Source organism: Lampris incognitus, chromosome 16 (assembly GCF_029633865.1).
Source record: "Lampris incognitus isolate fLamInc1 chromosome 16, fLamInc1.hap2, whole genome shotgun sequence".
Classification (NCBI taxonomy): domain Eukaryota; kingdom Metazoa; phylum Chordata; class Actinopteri; order Lampriformes; family Lampridae; genus Lampris; species Lampris incognitus.
In genome coordinates, this window is record NC_079226.1 from 38,276,575 (window position 1) to 38,293,717 (window position 17,143).

General features: G+C 48.9%; 2 protein-coding genes across 2 annotated transcripts in view; one reads left to right on the forward strand and one right to left on the reverse strand.

Moving 5' to 3' along the window:
* The window catches only part of si:ch211-10a23.2 (Galectin-related protein A-like), a 5,017-nt gene extending 426 nt beyond the window's left edge, over nt 1-4,591 (forward strand). The window contains exons 2-4 of the mRNA XM_056296472.1: nt 36-121; nt 1,593-1,773; nt 4,448-4,591. Coding sequence (XP_056152447.1) covers nt 36-121; nt 1,593-1,773; nt 4,448-4,591 — 411 coding nt within the window. The remainder of the gene's footprint in view (nt 1-35; nt 122-1,592; nt 1,774-4,447) is intronic.
* A 1,957-nt stretch (nt 4,592-6,548) lies between these two features.
* On the reverse strand, nt 6,549-16,928 carry plek2 (pleckstrin 2). Its single transcript, XM_056296410.1, has 9 exons — nt 16,875-16,928; nt 15,783-15,947; nt 14,340-14,536; nt 10,432-10,523; nt 9,229-9,416; nt 8,385-8,486; nt 8,155-8,238; nt 7,963-8,041; nt 6,549-6,761 (listed from the first exon to the last, which is right to left on the reverse strand). Exons 1-9 carry the CDS (start codon nt 16,926-16,928, stop codon nt 6,634-6,636), a joined length of 1,089 nt encoding a protein of 362 aa, XP_056152385.1. The 3' UTR covers nt 6,549-6,633.
* Nucleotides 16,929-17,143: the final 215 nt, after the last annotated feature.

Below are 17,143 nucleotides of genomic sequence, written 5' to 3' on the forward strand. Positions count from 1 at the left end.
CTGTAACGCAACCATTGCTTTGTGTTGTCCCACAGGAGGGCTACACCGGAGAGATAAAGGGTGGGCTGCGGCCTTCAATGAAACTGGTTGTGATGGGAATCGTTGACAAAAAGCCCAAGAGGTTGGTGCACACGCTTGTTCTCGTGGCGAGACCGTTTATTCGTACCGGCTGTGACACGTTTATCCAAATACCAAGCCACCCTACACACACCACGTTTAGGGTGTTCATGTTGGCTAATAAACGAGTGAAATGGGAAACTGGAGGAAAGGCGGCTCAGCATGTTTAAAAACCTTGTCAGTATCCACCCGGCTCCCCCTTCACTGCTGGGGACATAATACACTTGTGGGGGTACACAGTCACAGGGTCAAGTCCCATGAAAACCCACGAATTAGAGACTGCAGTGTCTTTGGTAGACAGCATCGTCACGCTATTTGTTTATTAACTCGGCAGCCTGGAAAGGGTCACAATTTGCTTTAAAGACAAAGATCCCAAAAACGTTTCATAGTTGGGGCGGTGAAGTGTAAAACCTCTGAAATATCCCCAGTCTAAAACAATAATAATGATAATAATTGAAATGTGTAGTGATTATTCAGTCCGTGTTTGTTTTCAGTGTTGTGTTTGTGTTTCCAAACCGTGCTCATGGTGAAAAAAGCTGTGACAACACGAAGGCCTTGTTTGAACCGTCTGCCAAACAGAGCCAAAGCAGGCCTTGCCCGTAGATCACATCCACCCCCACCACCACCACCACCATCACCATTGCTGCAAGACAGTTTGCCTCTATACCAGCTCTCATTTTGTCAAATGATCATCTGAATACTCAGAAATGTCGTAATCATGTAACGGCAGTCATTAATCAGGATGACAACAGGTTTCGAGATTAACTTTATTGTCCCACAGAGTGGAACGCTTGGCTTGTTGGGCTTTCCCCCATGCCGCTGCCATAACTGCTGCAAACGTCCCACATTAAAAAGACACACAAAGGTGTTAGTCAATAAAAACCTACAGCGAGATTGCTAAAAGTGCGGGTTTCTGAAGACCTCTGAAGTCAGGGGGGATGTCGGGATCATAGATGATCTAAGACGAGCAAGAATCAAACGACAATTGAAACTCACAATAATTCAAAGGTGTTTTTATATATATATATATATATATATATATATATATATATATATATATATATATATAGCTTCTGCAGCAGAGGGATACACCATAATGCTTCCACTGACTTTTTCATTTAGGCTCCGCGTCTTTAATCTGGTGGGAAATATTTAACAATCCTGTGGTGCCTCATTTGTTGCTGTGCTCTAGCTTCTAAAGGGAGTGTTGTTTTCCACAACACTTGAAATGAAAACGTTAATCATTGGCTCAAACAGCCAGTAGATGCCACTGTTGCAGGCCTGTTGCTGACGGCTGCAGTTGCATCCGTCTCCATATTTCACTCACGATTGCCGCTCCGAGACAGACTCGTGCATGTATGTTTGCATACCTATGCGTGTACAATACTTAGCTTGCCTTGTTTTATGAGGGATGAACATGTTTGCATTCGACACACCGCTTCCTCCTTCCCCTGATCTGTTGTGTGTTTGCCTAGCATCGAGGTGACGGTAGCCTGTGCCCCCCCGGAGGAGGACACGGAGAGCGATGTGGGACTTCAGCTAAAGGTCAGCTTCCTAGATAAGGCCGTCCAACGCAATGCCCGCCTGGCTGGAAAGTGGGGTCCTTCCGAAAACACCCTCTCCTTCTTCCCTTTCGCACCCGGGGAATCTTTCAAGGTGTGGCTGTGCCTAGTGCACCTACGACTTGTTTCATCTTACACTCACATTTACTTTGACATCTAGCTGACACTTGGTGCCAAGAGCAAGGTACAATGGGCCACAGGGTGGGCTGATCACCTGGATCTCCAGCATTACAAGAAACCAAGGTGCTATATACGATATTCAGCATCTCAGACCAGAACCAACCAAACCTCCCCCTCCCTTCATGTTCTTGAGTATTAGTTCGTCGGTTTTGTTGGAATATTGAGTATATTATTAAGTTATTTTATTAACATTAGTGATGTATTCTGCAGCACAGTGGTTAACATGGTCGCCTCACAGCAAGAAGGTCCTGGGTTTGAGCCCCGGGGTAGTCCAACTTTGGAGGTCATCTCAGGTGGTCCTCTGTGTGGAGTTTGCATGTTCTCCCCGTGTCTGGGTGGGTTTCCTCCAGGGGCTCCGGTTTCCTCCCACAGTCCAAAGACATGTAGGTCAGGTGACTCGGCCGTACTGAATTGTCCCTAGGTGTGAATGTCGGCCCTGTGATGGCCTGGCGGCCTGTCCAGGGTGTCTCCCCGCCTGCCGCCCAATGACTGCTGGGATAGGCTCCAGCATCCCCGCCACCCTGAGAGCAGGATAAGCGGTTCGGATAATGGCTGGATGGACAGTAATGTATTCAGTTGGGTAAGGAGTTATTTCTTCTATCTGCCGAGTGACCTAAATCCATGTAACGTAATTATTAGCTTGCTAGCTAGCTGTCCTGCTAATGCTAGCTACCTCACACGCACTAGCATGCACGCGTGGCCAGAGTGGCTTCCAAAACAAGGACCGGAGAAACTCAGATTCCATCACACACAGGGGGAGTGTGACTTCATTCTCTGCTCAGGGCGCCATTACTCCACTATTTCTTTACACAGGAAATAGTTGTTTGCTGTTGGAAATCTCGTACACAGCACCTGTAAGGAGGGCGTAACTTCTCGTGAGCCAAGTTCTTCACCATGGCCTGAGGAGTAGCTCCGTTTGCCACCAAATTTTATCTGGCTCCTCCTCTTGATTCAGAGTTTCAAAATAAAAGCGAGCCGATTTTAGACTTTGTTGACACGTACCGAGAGGGCTCAGACATGAACACCAGCATCTTGGGTTGGACTACAGCTCACGACCCTCGCTGCCCCTCATCCCCCACGTGCCCGCTGTTCTGTTACATAACGGCTGCGGCTGCCGAAACGCATACGTTTGGAAAAAGTCGTTGCACCATTGAAAATCGAGCAAATACTCCACTTTCGCTTCGTCTGCCATTGGAGCACCGTGGCACCCCTTCACTGCCTGTAGCGGGAGGCGGCTCGGCCTGTGACAACACACAACGTCTCATTTTGAGACAATTGGATGTTCAAGGCTCAGCGTTTTCTGTTCTTACCGATTTTAACCGAAAAATACCCAGATTTTTTGAGAAGGAGCAGATCGTTTTAAGCTGATTTTCACCCGGATTTCATGTTTCCACGGGTCCAAAAGTTGTTCCTGTTCGTGTGAGGTTCTGTAACAGTGCCCTCTTGTGGCGAAATTTGGCATGCTGGATGGCTTTGAAAAATAAAAACCGAAAACGCTGAGCCTTTTGAATGTTTAATCCCAACCAACTCCAACTGTGTTCCGGTCAGCAGTCATGTCCTGCCGAGCTGTCCTTGAGCAAGGCACTGGACCCCGTTACCTGCTCTTTCATTGGAGCATCAGCTATATTCCTACAATCTGATGTAAAACATCGTTATTCATGTCACGTTCAGAGCCTGCCAAACGAATGCGTACTCTGAGTGGCTGTCCCCACTCAGGTCCTCTTTCAAAAAGAGGCAAATACATTGACCTAAAGCTCGTGCTTTGTGATCTGGTAGTCGACCATATCCTGTGAGCGAGAGCACCATTTTAACTGTTAAACCAGAGTCTGTTTCCTTCATAGTAGGTTTTCACAGACCAAAAATTTGACTTGATGTACTGTTAGTTGTGAAACTTGGACATAACACACTGAGGAAAAGTAATGTAAATATGGCATCCGTGTAGCGTGGCGGTCTATTCTGTTGCCTAGCAACACGGGGATCGCCAGTTCAAACCCCCATGTCAGCTCAGGCTTGGTCGGGCATCCCTACAGACACAACTGACCGTGTCTGCGGGTGGGAAGCCGGATGTGGGTACGTGTCCTGGTCGCTGCACTAGCGCCTCCTCTGGTTGGTCGGGGTGGAACTGGGGGGAATAAAGTGATCCTCCCATGCGCTACGTCCCCCTGGTGAAACTCCTCACTGTCAGGCGAAGAGAAGCGGTTGGCGACTCCACATGTATGGGAGGAGGCATGTGGTAGTCTGCAGCCCTCCCCCGGATCGGCAGAGGGGGGTGGAGCAGCGACCGGGACGGCTCGGAAGAGTGGGGTAATTGGAAGGGTACGATTGGGGAGAAAAAAAGGGGGGGAAATAAACAAAAAAAGTGATGTAAATATGTGTATACCTTCAGTGCTCTCCACATAGGAGGATGCAAACTCAAAAGTTCAATGAGAAATTGAGGTTTGTTCTCTATAATACAGCAGTTCTCACAGCCAAAAGAGGAATGCCGTCTATGCCTGAGTCTGTGTCAGTATCTTTTTGTCTGTGTCCAACTTCATGTTTTTCCATACCCCCCCCTCTCTCTCTCCCTCTCTCGCTCGCCCAACTCTCAGATGGAGATCGTTTGTGAGCACCAGCAGTTTCGCATCCTGGTGGACGGCCAGCCCCTGTGTGGTTTCACCCACCGCCTCCCACGGCTCGCCTCCCTCACCGCCCTGCGAGTCTTTGGGGACCTACAGCTCACCAAGGTTGCCTAACGCCGGACCACCTTCACACATTTGGGGGTAACAGGGTTAGAATAGACTTACTTTTTTTTTTTTTGGCGTAATAAATTAATCCGTGGAGTTTTTTTTCTTTTTTTTGTTTTTCACGATTCTGAACAAAACGTTACACCTGCCTCATAATCCCGTGTTAAGACAAGTGCCTTTTCTAGATAATCTGTTTGGGGACTTAAAGATATTTACTGAATGTACCGGCCATTTTGATCATTTAAATCCACTGAACTGAATGAATTCTAACACGCCATTATTTGGGGTCTTACTTTCCATGCTATGAACACAACATTTATACAAATATGTGTTCTTGTGCAAAATATTAAATAATAATCATAATAATAGTGTCAATCTACATATAAAGTGAAGACATGAATGGAGATTAGCACGTTATTTGTGTGCGCTACAAAGGCTGAGATGTCAAGTTGGAGTCCTCCGAGACTAAAATCAGAAAGCACTTATTTTAAAGGGTAACTGCATGAGAAGTTTTTGAATTTGATTCACCGAAACGAAACAACTGTCCTCGTATGAACCACTGTGGATCATAATAGATGTCGTGTGGCCAGTCAGTGCATGCCAATAATACCTAGTTCGTTATGTCCCACCTCTTTCCGCCACCAAAGGGTGCATCGACCACAACACAAGGAGCTGAAAAGCGCTGGATTACATCGGACTTTTCCGTTCTTTTTACTTTCGAAAAAACTCAACCACTAACGACCACCAGTGTACCTTTTCATTCGCCATAGCACTTTTTCTGTGAATGTTTCAAAAATGGACTTTACTGCTCTGCAATAAATCTTTCGGTTGTTGTTGTTTTTTTTTCCAGTATTGATTTTCTGGTTGAGTGAATGTTACTTTGGTTTGTTTCCAAACCCACAGTAGAGAAATTCAAAGAAGGTTGAATCGGTTCATCCGGATGCAACGTTCATTTGACAGATGCTAGGTTTCATCACTCAGCTAAGTGACCTCTTGAAGAGGTCACTTAGCTGAGTGATGAAACCTAGCATCTGTCAAATGAACGTTGCATCCAGATGAACCGATTCAACCTTCTTTGATGCTCTTACCTGGGTTATCAAGCACGCGTCAAGACAGTACACAAGCCTTTTTTCGGAGGGCAGCGTCGCGTCACCGCTTTAACAGCCCTCACTGACTGAAGTGTGATAAATAAGATACTGAACCACCCCCACCATCGCACCTTGAGTCACTTCTGTCAACAGCCTAACACGCAGAAGCGGAGAGGGCTCGCCTCGGCTCGCTGCCTGGGTGTGCCCTCTGGGATAACTACACCCGGAGGCCATGCCTGTCCGTACTCGCACTCAGCCTCGGCCTGTGGAGTCACAAGGAATGAAATGCAACAGGGGAACATACGACCATTATTATGTTTATTCATAAAAAAACACCATCAAATAAGTCATATACACAGATTGGAATACACATAATCAATGTTTGCTCCTCCCGATACTACGTCATGTGCCCTTTTGTAGTACTATGACATTCACGGAATGTGTAAATTCAGTCTTACGCTCAAGAAAACAAGTCTAGGTAGAGTATCGGTCATGTAGATCCGGGTAGCGTGGTGGTCTATCCCGTTGCCTACCGACACGAGATTTCCGGTTTGAATCCCCGTGTTACCTCTGACTTGGTCGGGCGTCCCTACAGACACCATTGGCCGTGTCTGCGGGCGGGAAGCCGGATGTGGGTATGTGCGCCTGTTGGGAGGGGAGGGGGAACAGGGTGATCCTCCCACGCGCGACGTCCCCCCTGGCGAAACTCCTCACTGTCAGGTGAAAAGAAGCAGCTGGTGACGCCACATGTATGGGAGGAGGCATGTGGTAGTCCGCAGCCCTCCCCAGATTAGCAGAGGGGGTGGAGCAGCGACCGGCTCGGAAGAGTGGGGTAATTGGCCGGATACAATTGGGGAGAAAAAGGGAGGGGGGGGGGGGACAAGTATAAAGACAACAACAAAAAAAAGACTGCTTAACTAGTCAACATGTCTCGTCCAAAGGCTCGACTCCAGGTTTGGTGCATTACACCTGCTGTCTGATGGCATCAATCCAGTCCATCTTCTCCTTGTGGGTTGGAGCCTGGATGAAGTAATGTACGTCTGACTGAGTGATGATCTTAAATAGGTTGCCCTGGATGTTGCCTTTCACACCTGGGAGAAAGATGAAGGGGTGTAGATTTAATGTACAAAATATATGGCTGCCATAGGGGGACACAAATTAAACAGCTCGCTGTCGCCTAAAGTTAATTTTTCTCACAGATCGGAAGTTTTGCATAGTTCTGGCACGTATGTAATATTTCTACAAGGCATTCCAAAACCAAGTAAACCCCCCCCCCCATGACAGGCTACAGGATGGTCTAGTGGCTAATAAGGTCATCAGATGAGCCGTGTTAATCCCCCGTATTGCACAGCCATACCGGTGAAGTAGCCCTGACTTACATACTCTTACATGGAGGAGCCCACACCACTATTAGTAGGCAAAAAAGAGAATTTTCTCTCTCGAATAATTAAACTAAGGGAAGGTACAATGTTTTGCTAACTACCGTCGGTCCTCGAGTATGAAAATTACAACATCCCAGACAGCATCCGGATGTGGACCACTTCAGGCAATGACGCGGCACTGGTGGCCTTCTTCTGGCCCCGACAACATGGATGTGAGCCTGACGTGGCCCACATGTATAATAGCAAATATGGCCCAAATATGCCAAATCAAATGTGGGCCTTTTTTTGGGCAAAGATGCGTTGCTCTGGGCAACATGTGATCTGGGTGTGACCCTGAAGTGGCCCGTGTGGTAAATGGTGAATATGGCCCAAATATCACAAAACTAATATGGGCCACCTTTGGCAGATATGTGGCACATGCGGCATTGCCATGGCTTGGTTCTGGCCCAGATCTGGCAAACAGGAGCGGACCGCCCGAGTGCCATCGTTCCACGCGGTATGTGGGCCGGATGAAAGAAAGATGAGAGTCGGGTGTGGGCCGGGTCCGGGCCACAGGAATTTTGTTATCTGGGATGGTTTCCTCATGTGACAAGTCAGTCTCCATGAAAACACTGAATTTACCTGTCTTGTGAAAAACTGCAACGCCCTCCCCGATGACCTCATCACCCTATCAGAACGTCTGATCCAGTCATGTCTAAAAGTGACCTGTAATTATGTACACCACGGCGCAGTCGCTCCCGTCACAAGACTGAGGCGCGTCATGGGTGAGTCGGGCCTATAAACAAAACACTTCCTTGAGGGGGAAAATCCTTTTCCTTTAAAACCCAGAATCAGTAGAGGTGGGTTGGTCGTGCCTATAGCCGCGGGGTTTGTTACTGTGATCGGCTGACGTTCAGACAAGTCGACTCACCCGTGGGAACTCCGTTGTCGTCCAGGGCCGAGACCAGACACCCGCGGAGACAGAAGCCTCCTACCGGGCTGACGTCATCCTGACAGGTGAGACAGAACGTCAACAAGCAAGTCATTCAGCACAGGGAAGAAGGGTCGGTTAAGGAGAAGAAAGGCAAACGGCAGCACATCCAGGTGGGACCCCCGCGCTCACCTTGCTGGGATCGTAGTAGTGTAGGTAGGAAGGCTCCGAGCGCAGCACGAACAGCCGCACTTTCCAGTTCTTCCTTTTGTGTCCCTGCATACAAAGAGCATGTTATGATCAGGCAAAAAAAAAAAAAAAAAATCCAGACAAGCTTTAAAGAAATAAAACCATCACATCATTCGCTGAGCCAGAAGTGGATGCAGATGATTTCGGCAGCTGGATATGAGGCGGGGCTTTACCTGTTTGAGGAGGTAACCTCTCCTCATCACTTTCCCACTCAGCTCCACCGCCGACAGAGATGGCTCCGCTTTCACGCTCCCTCTCTTCTTAAAGCTCTCGGCCTGAAAGTGAATTGGCTGTCAATACAGGAACCGACGGGACCGCTCCGGTCTCGTCTCTCCCTTCTTCTCAGGTGGAGAACATAAACTGGGTGAACTGGGCTACAGGAAATCCAATACACACGGTGCCGTGTTGACATGAATGTAAATGTTACCTTAGAGCCACTGCCCGGTCTCATCTGGGAGATAAACTTTACTTTGCTTATATTTTTGGCCTTTCCTCATTTATGTTGACGAGATAAGAGAGGGCGACACAAGAGAGTGCGGATGAGGCACAAACGGAGGTTTGGGGGCCGGATTCGAACCCGTGATGCCACCCTTTGGTCTCACACCTCATGCTATGCTTGTCCATGTAAGAAGCGACTCCACATGTATAGGGGGAGGCATGTGGTGGTCTGCAGCCCTCCCCAGATCGGCAGAGGGGGGTAATTGGCTGGGTACAATTGGGGAGAACAAAAGGTGGAACCCCCCCCCCCCAAAAAAAAGGTTGGACAACCCGGGGGCTCGAACCCAGGACCTTCTTGCTGTGAGATGACCGCGCTAACATGGCACCGTGCCGCCCCAAATTGACCCCCCCGAGGGGAAAAAACAAACCCGGAGTGCACTTTTGGGTATTAAGTCGTCACTCTTCTCCGTTGACATCGAGAGAACGCAGAATAGAGGGAGCTCGTCGTGAACTATATCTAGGACGGGTCAGCGTGTGTCCGACAAAAGCCAAAACAAACGGCTGTCGGCGGGTACTCACAAAGCTGTACAGCGCCGTGGAGTCGTCCATAAACTGTTCGCTCAAGCCCGCGTTGCGGATGGCCACCAAGCTCCTCAGCCCAATCGGCCGCACGAAGCCCTCCTCCAGCAGGGCCGAGCCCAGAGTCACAGCCTCCACGCGGCTCAGGACTAGCTGCATGAACACCAGCCAGTCCACCACCTCGGAGCCTGCACGGGGACACGGACGTGGGAGTACACGCACACAAGGACACCCCACGCACCAAAACATCACAATACAACGGCAAAAGACAAACAAAAGACCCACACAGCTGCAGGAGAGTCACCCCCACCCCCCCACCCCCATTCTAGACGATATTCCCATCCTGCTCTACAAAACAACTATACTCTCTATATGTACTATATCAAAAAATCCATATATATGTATATGTGTGTGTGTGTGTGTATATATATATATATATATATGGCTCTTTTGTGTGTGTGTATGTGCAGACTGGCAGTTCCGACAGTCATCCGGGCTGGTGTTCGTTCCCTTGGACCAGTGTGTCCCAACCCAGTCCTCAAGGACCCCCTATCCTGCAGACTTTCTTTGCAACCCAGAATAGGTACCTGCTTGTAGTTATTCAACCAATCAGCAATGAAGTCTGTCAGATGTTGCACACCTTGCATAATTAAGTGCTGTGAGATGATTGGTTGAGTGAGTACAAGCAGGGCTACCTATGCAGGGTTACAATGGACATCTGCAGGATAGGGGGTCCTTAAGGACTGGGTTGGGAAACAGTGATTTTTTTTTGTAGTTTGGATATATGTGTTAGTATGTGTGTTCTTGTAGCTTTTGGATGTGTGTTGTGGTCTTTGTGTTGCACTGCTGTGGGCTGAGTGTTCCTGATTCCTGAATCAGATAGTTTGATATTCTTATGGACACAGACTCGGTACCATAGAGATCACGAACTTTCCAGCTTTAAAGGTTTGTGTGTGGGTCCTTGCTTCTTCGTACTGAGCGTCCCACCAGCTGCTGACTGTGATGAAGGCGGGTGGAGCCTGCGTACTGCAGGATGCATCCTTCAGAAAATGACTCTTTTATCTGAGTCTGAAAGCCTCGCTTTCTCCTCATGATTCTCAGCGATCTGTCAAACCTACCCCTGGCCGAAGCTCGGATGCAGAGCACATGAAGACAAGGTTTCTGTGGGGGGAAATACAAAGAAGAAGAAGAAGAAATGCTCACCTGAGAAGCAGTTGCTGTAGGTGCTGCCCTGCTCCACATGACTGGTCAGGTTGATACCACTGTGAACATCATACATGGAGTCCACCACTTGGCTGAGAGAGAGAGAGGTTTTTTTTTTATCTGTCCATTTGTAACACACCCACATAACACATGCAAAACTAAATACTCTCGTGTTTTTTACTGTCTACTGTTGCAGTTTCTGCCAGACATTTTCAAGAATAATAAAGGAGAGAACAAAGGAAAGCAAATAAAGAGAAAAACATTGTGTAATGATAAAACTGCTATTGCAGCTACGCATTAAAAGCACTTTTTCGTTCTTTCCTCGACTGGTGAATCTTTACATATTGGATGTATTGTTCCCACAATGGCTTGTAACTGTACGACTATCAGTGTTGCTGTAGTACTTCGGCGATGCCGTCTCTCATGCTCATGCTAATAAAAGTTTTGAATTTAAACGAACAGAGAGAGAAACAGACAGACAGACAGAGACAGACAGGAGGGGCAGACTGTGAGAAAGCAAGACAGAGAGAGGGAGGCAAGCTGTGAGAGAGAGGGAGGCAGGGTGAGAGAGAGAGAGACAGAGAGAGAGGGGCAGGCTGTTGGAGAGAGAGAGGGAGGCAGGGAGAGAGAGAGAGAGAGGAGGGGCAGGCTGTTGGAGAGAGAGAGGGAGGCAGGGTGAGAGAGAGAGAGAGAGAGAGAGAGAGAGAGAGAGAGAGAGAGCAGGGAGAGAGAGAGAGAGAGGAGGGGCAGGCTGTTGGAGAGAGAGAGGGAGGCAGGGTGAGAGAGAGAGAGAGAGGCAGGGAGAGAGAGAGAGGAGGGGCAGGCTGTTCGAGAGAGAGAGGGAGGCAGGGTGAGAGAGAGAGAGAGACAGAAGGGGGGGGCAAGCTGTGAGAGAGAGGGAGGCAGGGTGAGAGAGAGAGGGGGGGGCAGGCTGTGTGTGTGTGAGAGAGAGAACAAGAGTCAGATTGGCTTTCTACCAAATCACCGCACTACAGATCACATCTACACCCTTCACACCCTAATTAAGCAACATGCTCAGCAAAAAAATAAAGGAAAATTATTTGCATGCTTCATTGATTTGAAGAAAGCACTTGCTTCTATCTGGCACGATGGCTTATGCTATAAAATCATCCAAAGTGGTGTAGGGGGTAAAGTGTGTGACATAATCAAATCTATATATTTGGAAAATAAGTGCGGGATAAAACTTGGCGACAAAAGAACAGAATACTTCACTCAAAGGGTGAGGGGTGAGACAGGGCTGCAGTTTGAGTCCAACACTGTTCAATATCTACATCAATGAGTTAGCGGTGTTACTGGAACAATCCGCAGCTCCTGGCCTCACCCTAAACAACACAGAGGTTAAATTCTTGCTCAATGCAGATGACCTGGTGCTGCTGTCACCCACAGAACAGGGTCTACAGCGGCATCTGGATCTGCTAGAGAAATATTGTCAGAACCGGGCCCTGGCAGTAAACTTAAAAAAAGACAAAAATTACGATCTTCCAGAAGAAGCCCAGGTGTCAGGAAAGTAGACACCTATTTACTCTAGGTAACACCGCCCTAGAGTACACGTTAAACCATGATGACCTGGGACTGAGGGTCAGTGGCTCGGGAAGCTTTGGTCTGGCAGTGAACGCACTTAAAGAGAAAGCCCGCAGAACTTTCTATGCAATAAAAAGACAACTATAAAACAGACGTCCCAATTAAAATCTGGTCCAACATCTTTGACAGTGTCATCCTGCCCATTGCAGTACATGGAAGTGAAGTATGGGGTCCACTCAGTCAGCCAGACTACACTAGATGGGACAAACATTCAGTAGAAGCCCTGCATGCAGAATTCTGTCGAAAATCGCTAAATGTACAAAGGAAAACACCAACAAATGCATACAGGGCAGAATTAGGCCGTTTCCCATTGATAATTATATTTACTAGTCACATTATGGTATTTACTAGTCACATTGTTATTTACTAGTCACATTATGGTATTTACCAGTCATATTATGGTATTTACTAGTCACATTATATTTACCAGTCACGTTATATTTACTAGTCACATTATGGTACTTACTAGTCACATTGTTATTTACTAGTCACATTATGGTATTTACTAGTCATATTATGACATTTACTAGTCATATTATGATGTTATTTACTAGTTTATAAAATAATTGAAAGTGCTTTGAGTGGCTGTTGCAGCTAGAAAAGCGCTATAAAAATGCAAATTGATTAATAAATTGATTGATAATTAATATCCAAAAAAGATCACCTAAATTCTGGATGCACCCTAAATCAAGTCCTCACGACACATTGCAATTTAAAGCAGTCCAAATCCAAGAGCTACGAAAGAGTCCCCTCAGTCAGCTGGTTGTGAAACTTACTAAGCCCGTAACCACTGACACAGATGAGTTTCAGACTAATCAACCACAGATTAGAGTAAACCACATTATCACACAATGCAAACACTCACCTGGAACACTGGGACATAGAAACCAAATTACAACACAAACGAGGATGTTATGGGGCCCTAAAAAGAGAATACAAACTGGCTGACTGTCTGTCCACTATCAGCAGAGACACATCCTTACCAAGTACAGGCTCACTGACCACAGTCTAGCCACCGAAAAGGGCAGACACACAACACATCTTGGCTACCAAAAGAGCAAAAAAATATGTGGTCACTGTACGGCAGGCGAGGTGGAGACAGAGATGCACTTCCTGCTAAATTGTGAGAAATTCCAAAACATAAGAGAAAAATACCGGGAGACATTTGAAAACCAGATTCCAAATTTTCTACTCCTGGATGAGAAAGAGAAATGGCCACTTATTTTAGGAAAGGGCCAAAGGTCACACCTTGCAGCACAATATGTGCCAAAAGGCCATAGCCTGAGGGTCAGTGAGTGACCAAAACACTGTCAACTACTGTCCCAACTACTGCCAGCTGCTGTTCAAGTGCTGCTCTATGTTTCTGCCAGTTCTACCTATTCCCTTTTCCATTTATTCTAATTTGTTTTTTTGGTACTCTGTTATTCTGCTTCACTCTCACCTGCTTTGGCAACATTGTAATTAATGTAGTCATGCCAATAAAGCATAATTGAACTGAATTGAATTGAATTGAGAGGGGGGCAGGCTGTAAGAGAGAGGGGGGCAGGCTGTGAGAGAGAGAGAGAGAGAGAGAGAGAGAGAGAGAGAGAGAGAGAGAGAGAGAGAGAGAGAGAGAGAGAAGGGAAAGAGAAGGAGAAAGAGAGGAGGGGCAGGCTGTGAGAGAGAGAGAGAGAGAGAAAGGGAAAGAGAAGGAGAAAGAGAGGAGGGGCAGGCTGTGAGAGAGAGAGAGAGAGAGAAAGGGAAAGAGAAAGAGAGGAGGGACAGGCTGTGAGAGAGAGAGAGAGAGAGAAAGGGAAAGAGAAAGAGAGGAGGGACAGGCTGTGAGAGAGAGAGAGAGAGAGAAAGGGAAAGAGAAAGAGAGGAGGGACAGGCTGTGAGAGAGAGAGAGAGAGAGAGAGAGAGAGAGAGAAAGGGAAAGAGAAAGAGAGGAGGGACAGGCTGTGAGAGAGAGACAGAAAGAGGGGCAGGCTGTGAGAGAGAGAGAGAAAGAGAAAGGGAAAGAGAAAGAGAGGAGGGGCAGGCTGTGAGAGAGAGACAGAAAGGGGGGCAGGTTGTGAGAGAGAGAGAGAGAGAGAGAGAGAGAGAGAGAGAGAGAAAGGACGTGGACATAGCAAAACATAAAGTCAGACATAGAGAAATATATAGTTATTGACACAGACAATGAGAACTTGTATTTCCCGCCACAAAAGCCCAGCAGAATTGAATCAAAATGAAATGAAGGCGACAGAGAGACAAAAACAACGACAGAGGAGAGGAGACAGGCGTCACCCGGTTGTGCCGACCCCAGCTCTGTAGGGTGGCCTTACTTCAGTCTGACATTGTGCAGCATCAGGGACGGGGACCCGGTGGCGTCCGGCCGGCCGGCCGCTGCCTCGCCTCCATCCGCCGCCTGCAGCCTTTCTGCAGCGGCGGCGATGTCTGCGGCCCACTCGTCTCGCTCCTCGCGGGAGCAGGCCTCCAGGTAATGCTCCACGGAGCTCTTGGTCTGCAGCTTGAAGACCAGCTAGAAAACACACAGCACTTCACTTTTACAGGAGTCAGGACCCCCCCCCCCCCCGAGGACGCTCCGGGAAAGTCTGGGGGGGGGGGGGCGTGAAAAGGAAAGCGGAGCGAGGATGCCTGGCGGATGACTAACTGCACTTGAACGTGCAGGCGTTCAGACCAGATCCTGACAAGACCGTAGCCCGGGGCCATGAACTGGATGAACTAGCTGGAAAGGTATGAGGAGACTCTCTCGGTGAAGCCATTCCCTCATTAAATGGCTAATTAAAGGAAATAAATCAAATGGAAGTCCCACAGAGTGCCATGAAATGACGTAGTGGGAATAAAACATTTGGAAAAGGGCCATTTAATTACGAGTTCACACCACAAATAAACCCATCAATCCTTCTGTTCATAAGGGGGAACTCTGGGGGGGGGGGCGGTTCCCCCCCCTTTTCTCCCCATTACCCCACTCTCACGAGCCGTCCCGGTCGCTGCTCCACCCCCCTCTGCCGATCCGGGGAGGGCTGCAGACTACCACATGCCTCCTCCCATACATGTGGAGTCACCAGCCGCTTCTTTTCACCTGACAGTGAGGAGTTTCACCAGGCGGACGTAGCGCGTGGGAGGATCACGCTATCCCCCCCCCCCCCGAACAGGCGCCCCGACCGACCAGAGGAGGCGCTAGTGCGGCGACCAGGACACATACTCACATCCGGCTTCCCACCCGCGGACACGGCCAACTGTGTCCGTAGGGACGCCCGACCAAGCCGGAGGCAACACGGGGACTCGAACCGACGACCCCCCCGTGTGGGTAGACGTGGTACCGCAGTAGATTTCAATAACGACAGCAGGTAGCGTTTACTGAGATCGACTAGCACTCAGCGTCACACGCGCAGCCGCCATCTTACATTCTCTTCTTCTTACCGTATTAACGTAGAACCCACGTTTCATTAGCCCGCAGTGCCCCCTAGCGGCGTTACAGGATAAACCGTGACAGGGCACGGCAGTAGGCCGCGGACGCCTCGAAGCTTCGGAAATACTTCAGAAAATCAGCGCACGCGCAGCAAATCCGCACCGCATCTCTCAGCAAAGCGGTTCGAACAAGAACAAACTCCACACCAGCCGTTCTCACGCAGACACACGCCTTTCTCCCTGATAATGAGGCGGAGGCCTCCTCACGCACACACGCACACACAGCACTAACGGTTCCCCCTGCTCGCCTCCACCTCCGTTATGCGGGGAGGATGCGCGAGCTGGCTGCTTACCGGCCGATTCTCGTGCTCCAGAAAGGGACACGTGACCACACAACCCCTCAGCATGACTCGGCCCCGCTGACACGAGTCCCTCCTGCCGCCCTCGTACTTGTAGTACAGCAGCTTGTCCGCAGTCAGCACGAACCAGCGAGCCTTCCAGTTGTGCACGACGTGGCCCTGTGACACACACACACACACACACACACACACACAGATGGACAGACACACAAACAGACAGGCAGACACACACAGACAGACACACACAGAGACAAACAGAAAGACACAGACAATCACACACACACACACACACACACACACACACACACACACACACACACACAGACAAACAAAAAGACACAGACAGACGCAGCCAATCACACACACACACACACACACACACAGCCAATCACACACACACGCACACACCCACACACACAGACGGACAGACACACACAGAGACAGACAATCACACACACAGATGGACAGACACACACACACACACACACAGATGGACAGACACACACACACAGATGGACAGACACACACACACACAGAAGGACAGACAGACACACATAGAGACAAACAGAAAGACACAGACAATCACACACACACAAACACAGATGGACAGACACACAAACAGACGGACAGACAGAGCCACACAGAGACAAACAAAAAGACACAGACAGACAATCACACACACACACACACACACACACACACACACACACACACACACACACACACACACACACACACACACACACACACACAGAGACAGATGGACAGACACACAGACGGACAGACACACACAGAGACAACCAAAAAGACACAGACAGACACAGACAATCACAAACACACACACACACACACACGGACAGACACACAGACGGACAGACACACACACAGAGACAAACAAAAAGACACAGACAATCACACACACACACACACACACCTTATTGAATCAGCACATTTGGAAGTGACGCACGCCAGCCACACGGTAGACCTACAGAAAGTGTACGTGTAGTCGTCGTCCGCCACCGTGAAGTTGTTAAATGTGATCCCAAGGCCTTATAATAAAGCGTGAGCACCGCCGCCACGTCCTACCCGCTTCACAAGAAACCCCTCCCGGACAACGCCGCTCCTCTGCTCCGCACTCATCCCCGCTGACTCGGGCGGTTCTCCTTGTCCTGTCGCGACCTGCCGTCTATTTATTGAGGGCTTTTACTGCGCCACACGCGTCACCGCGTCCACACCCACACACACACACCTGGGCTGTCTCACGGCGACCGCCCAGGGTCACACGGGGGCGCTCTCACCCCTCCAGCGCATTGAAACGGGGGTGGGAGGGCTGCTCGTGGCTCGAAATTGAGGGG

Bases quoted from the DNA above. Each gene is read 5' to 3' on its own strand.
- plek2 (XM_056296410.1), bottom strand. From the start codon at position 16,928: ATGAGTGCGGAGCAGAGGAGCGGCGTTGTCCGGGAGGGGTTTCTTGTG. The intron at 10,524-14,339 runs GTAAGGCCACCC...TCTCTCTCTCAG, and splicing joins CTGCACAATGTCAGACTGAA to CCAAGTGGTGGACTCCATGT. The intron at 6,762-7,962 runs GTGAGTCGACTT...TCTTTCTCCCAG, and splicing joins CGACAACGGAGTTCCCACGG to GTGTGAAAGGCAACATCCAG.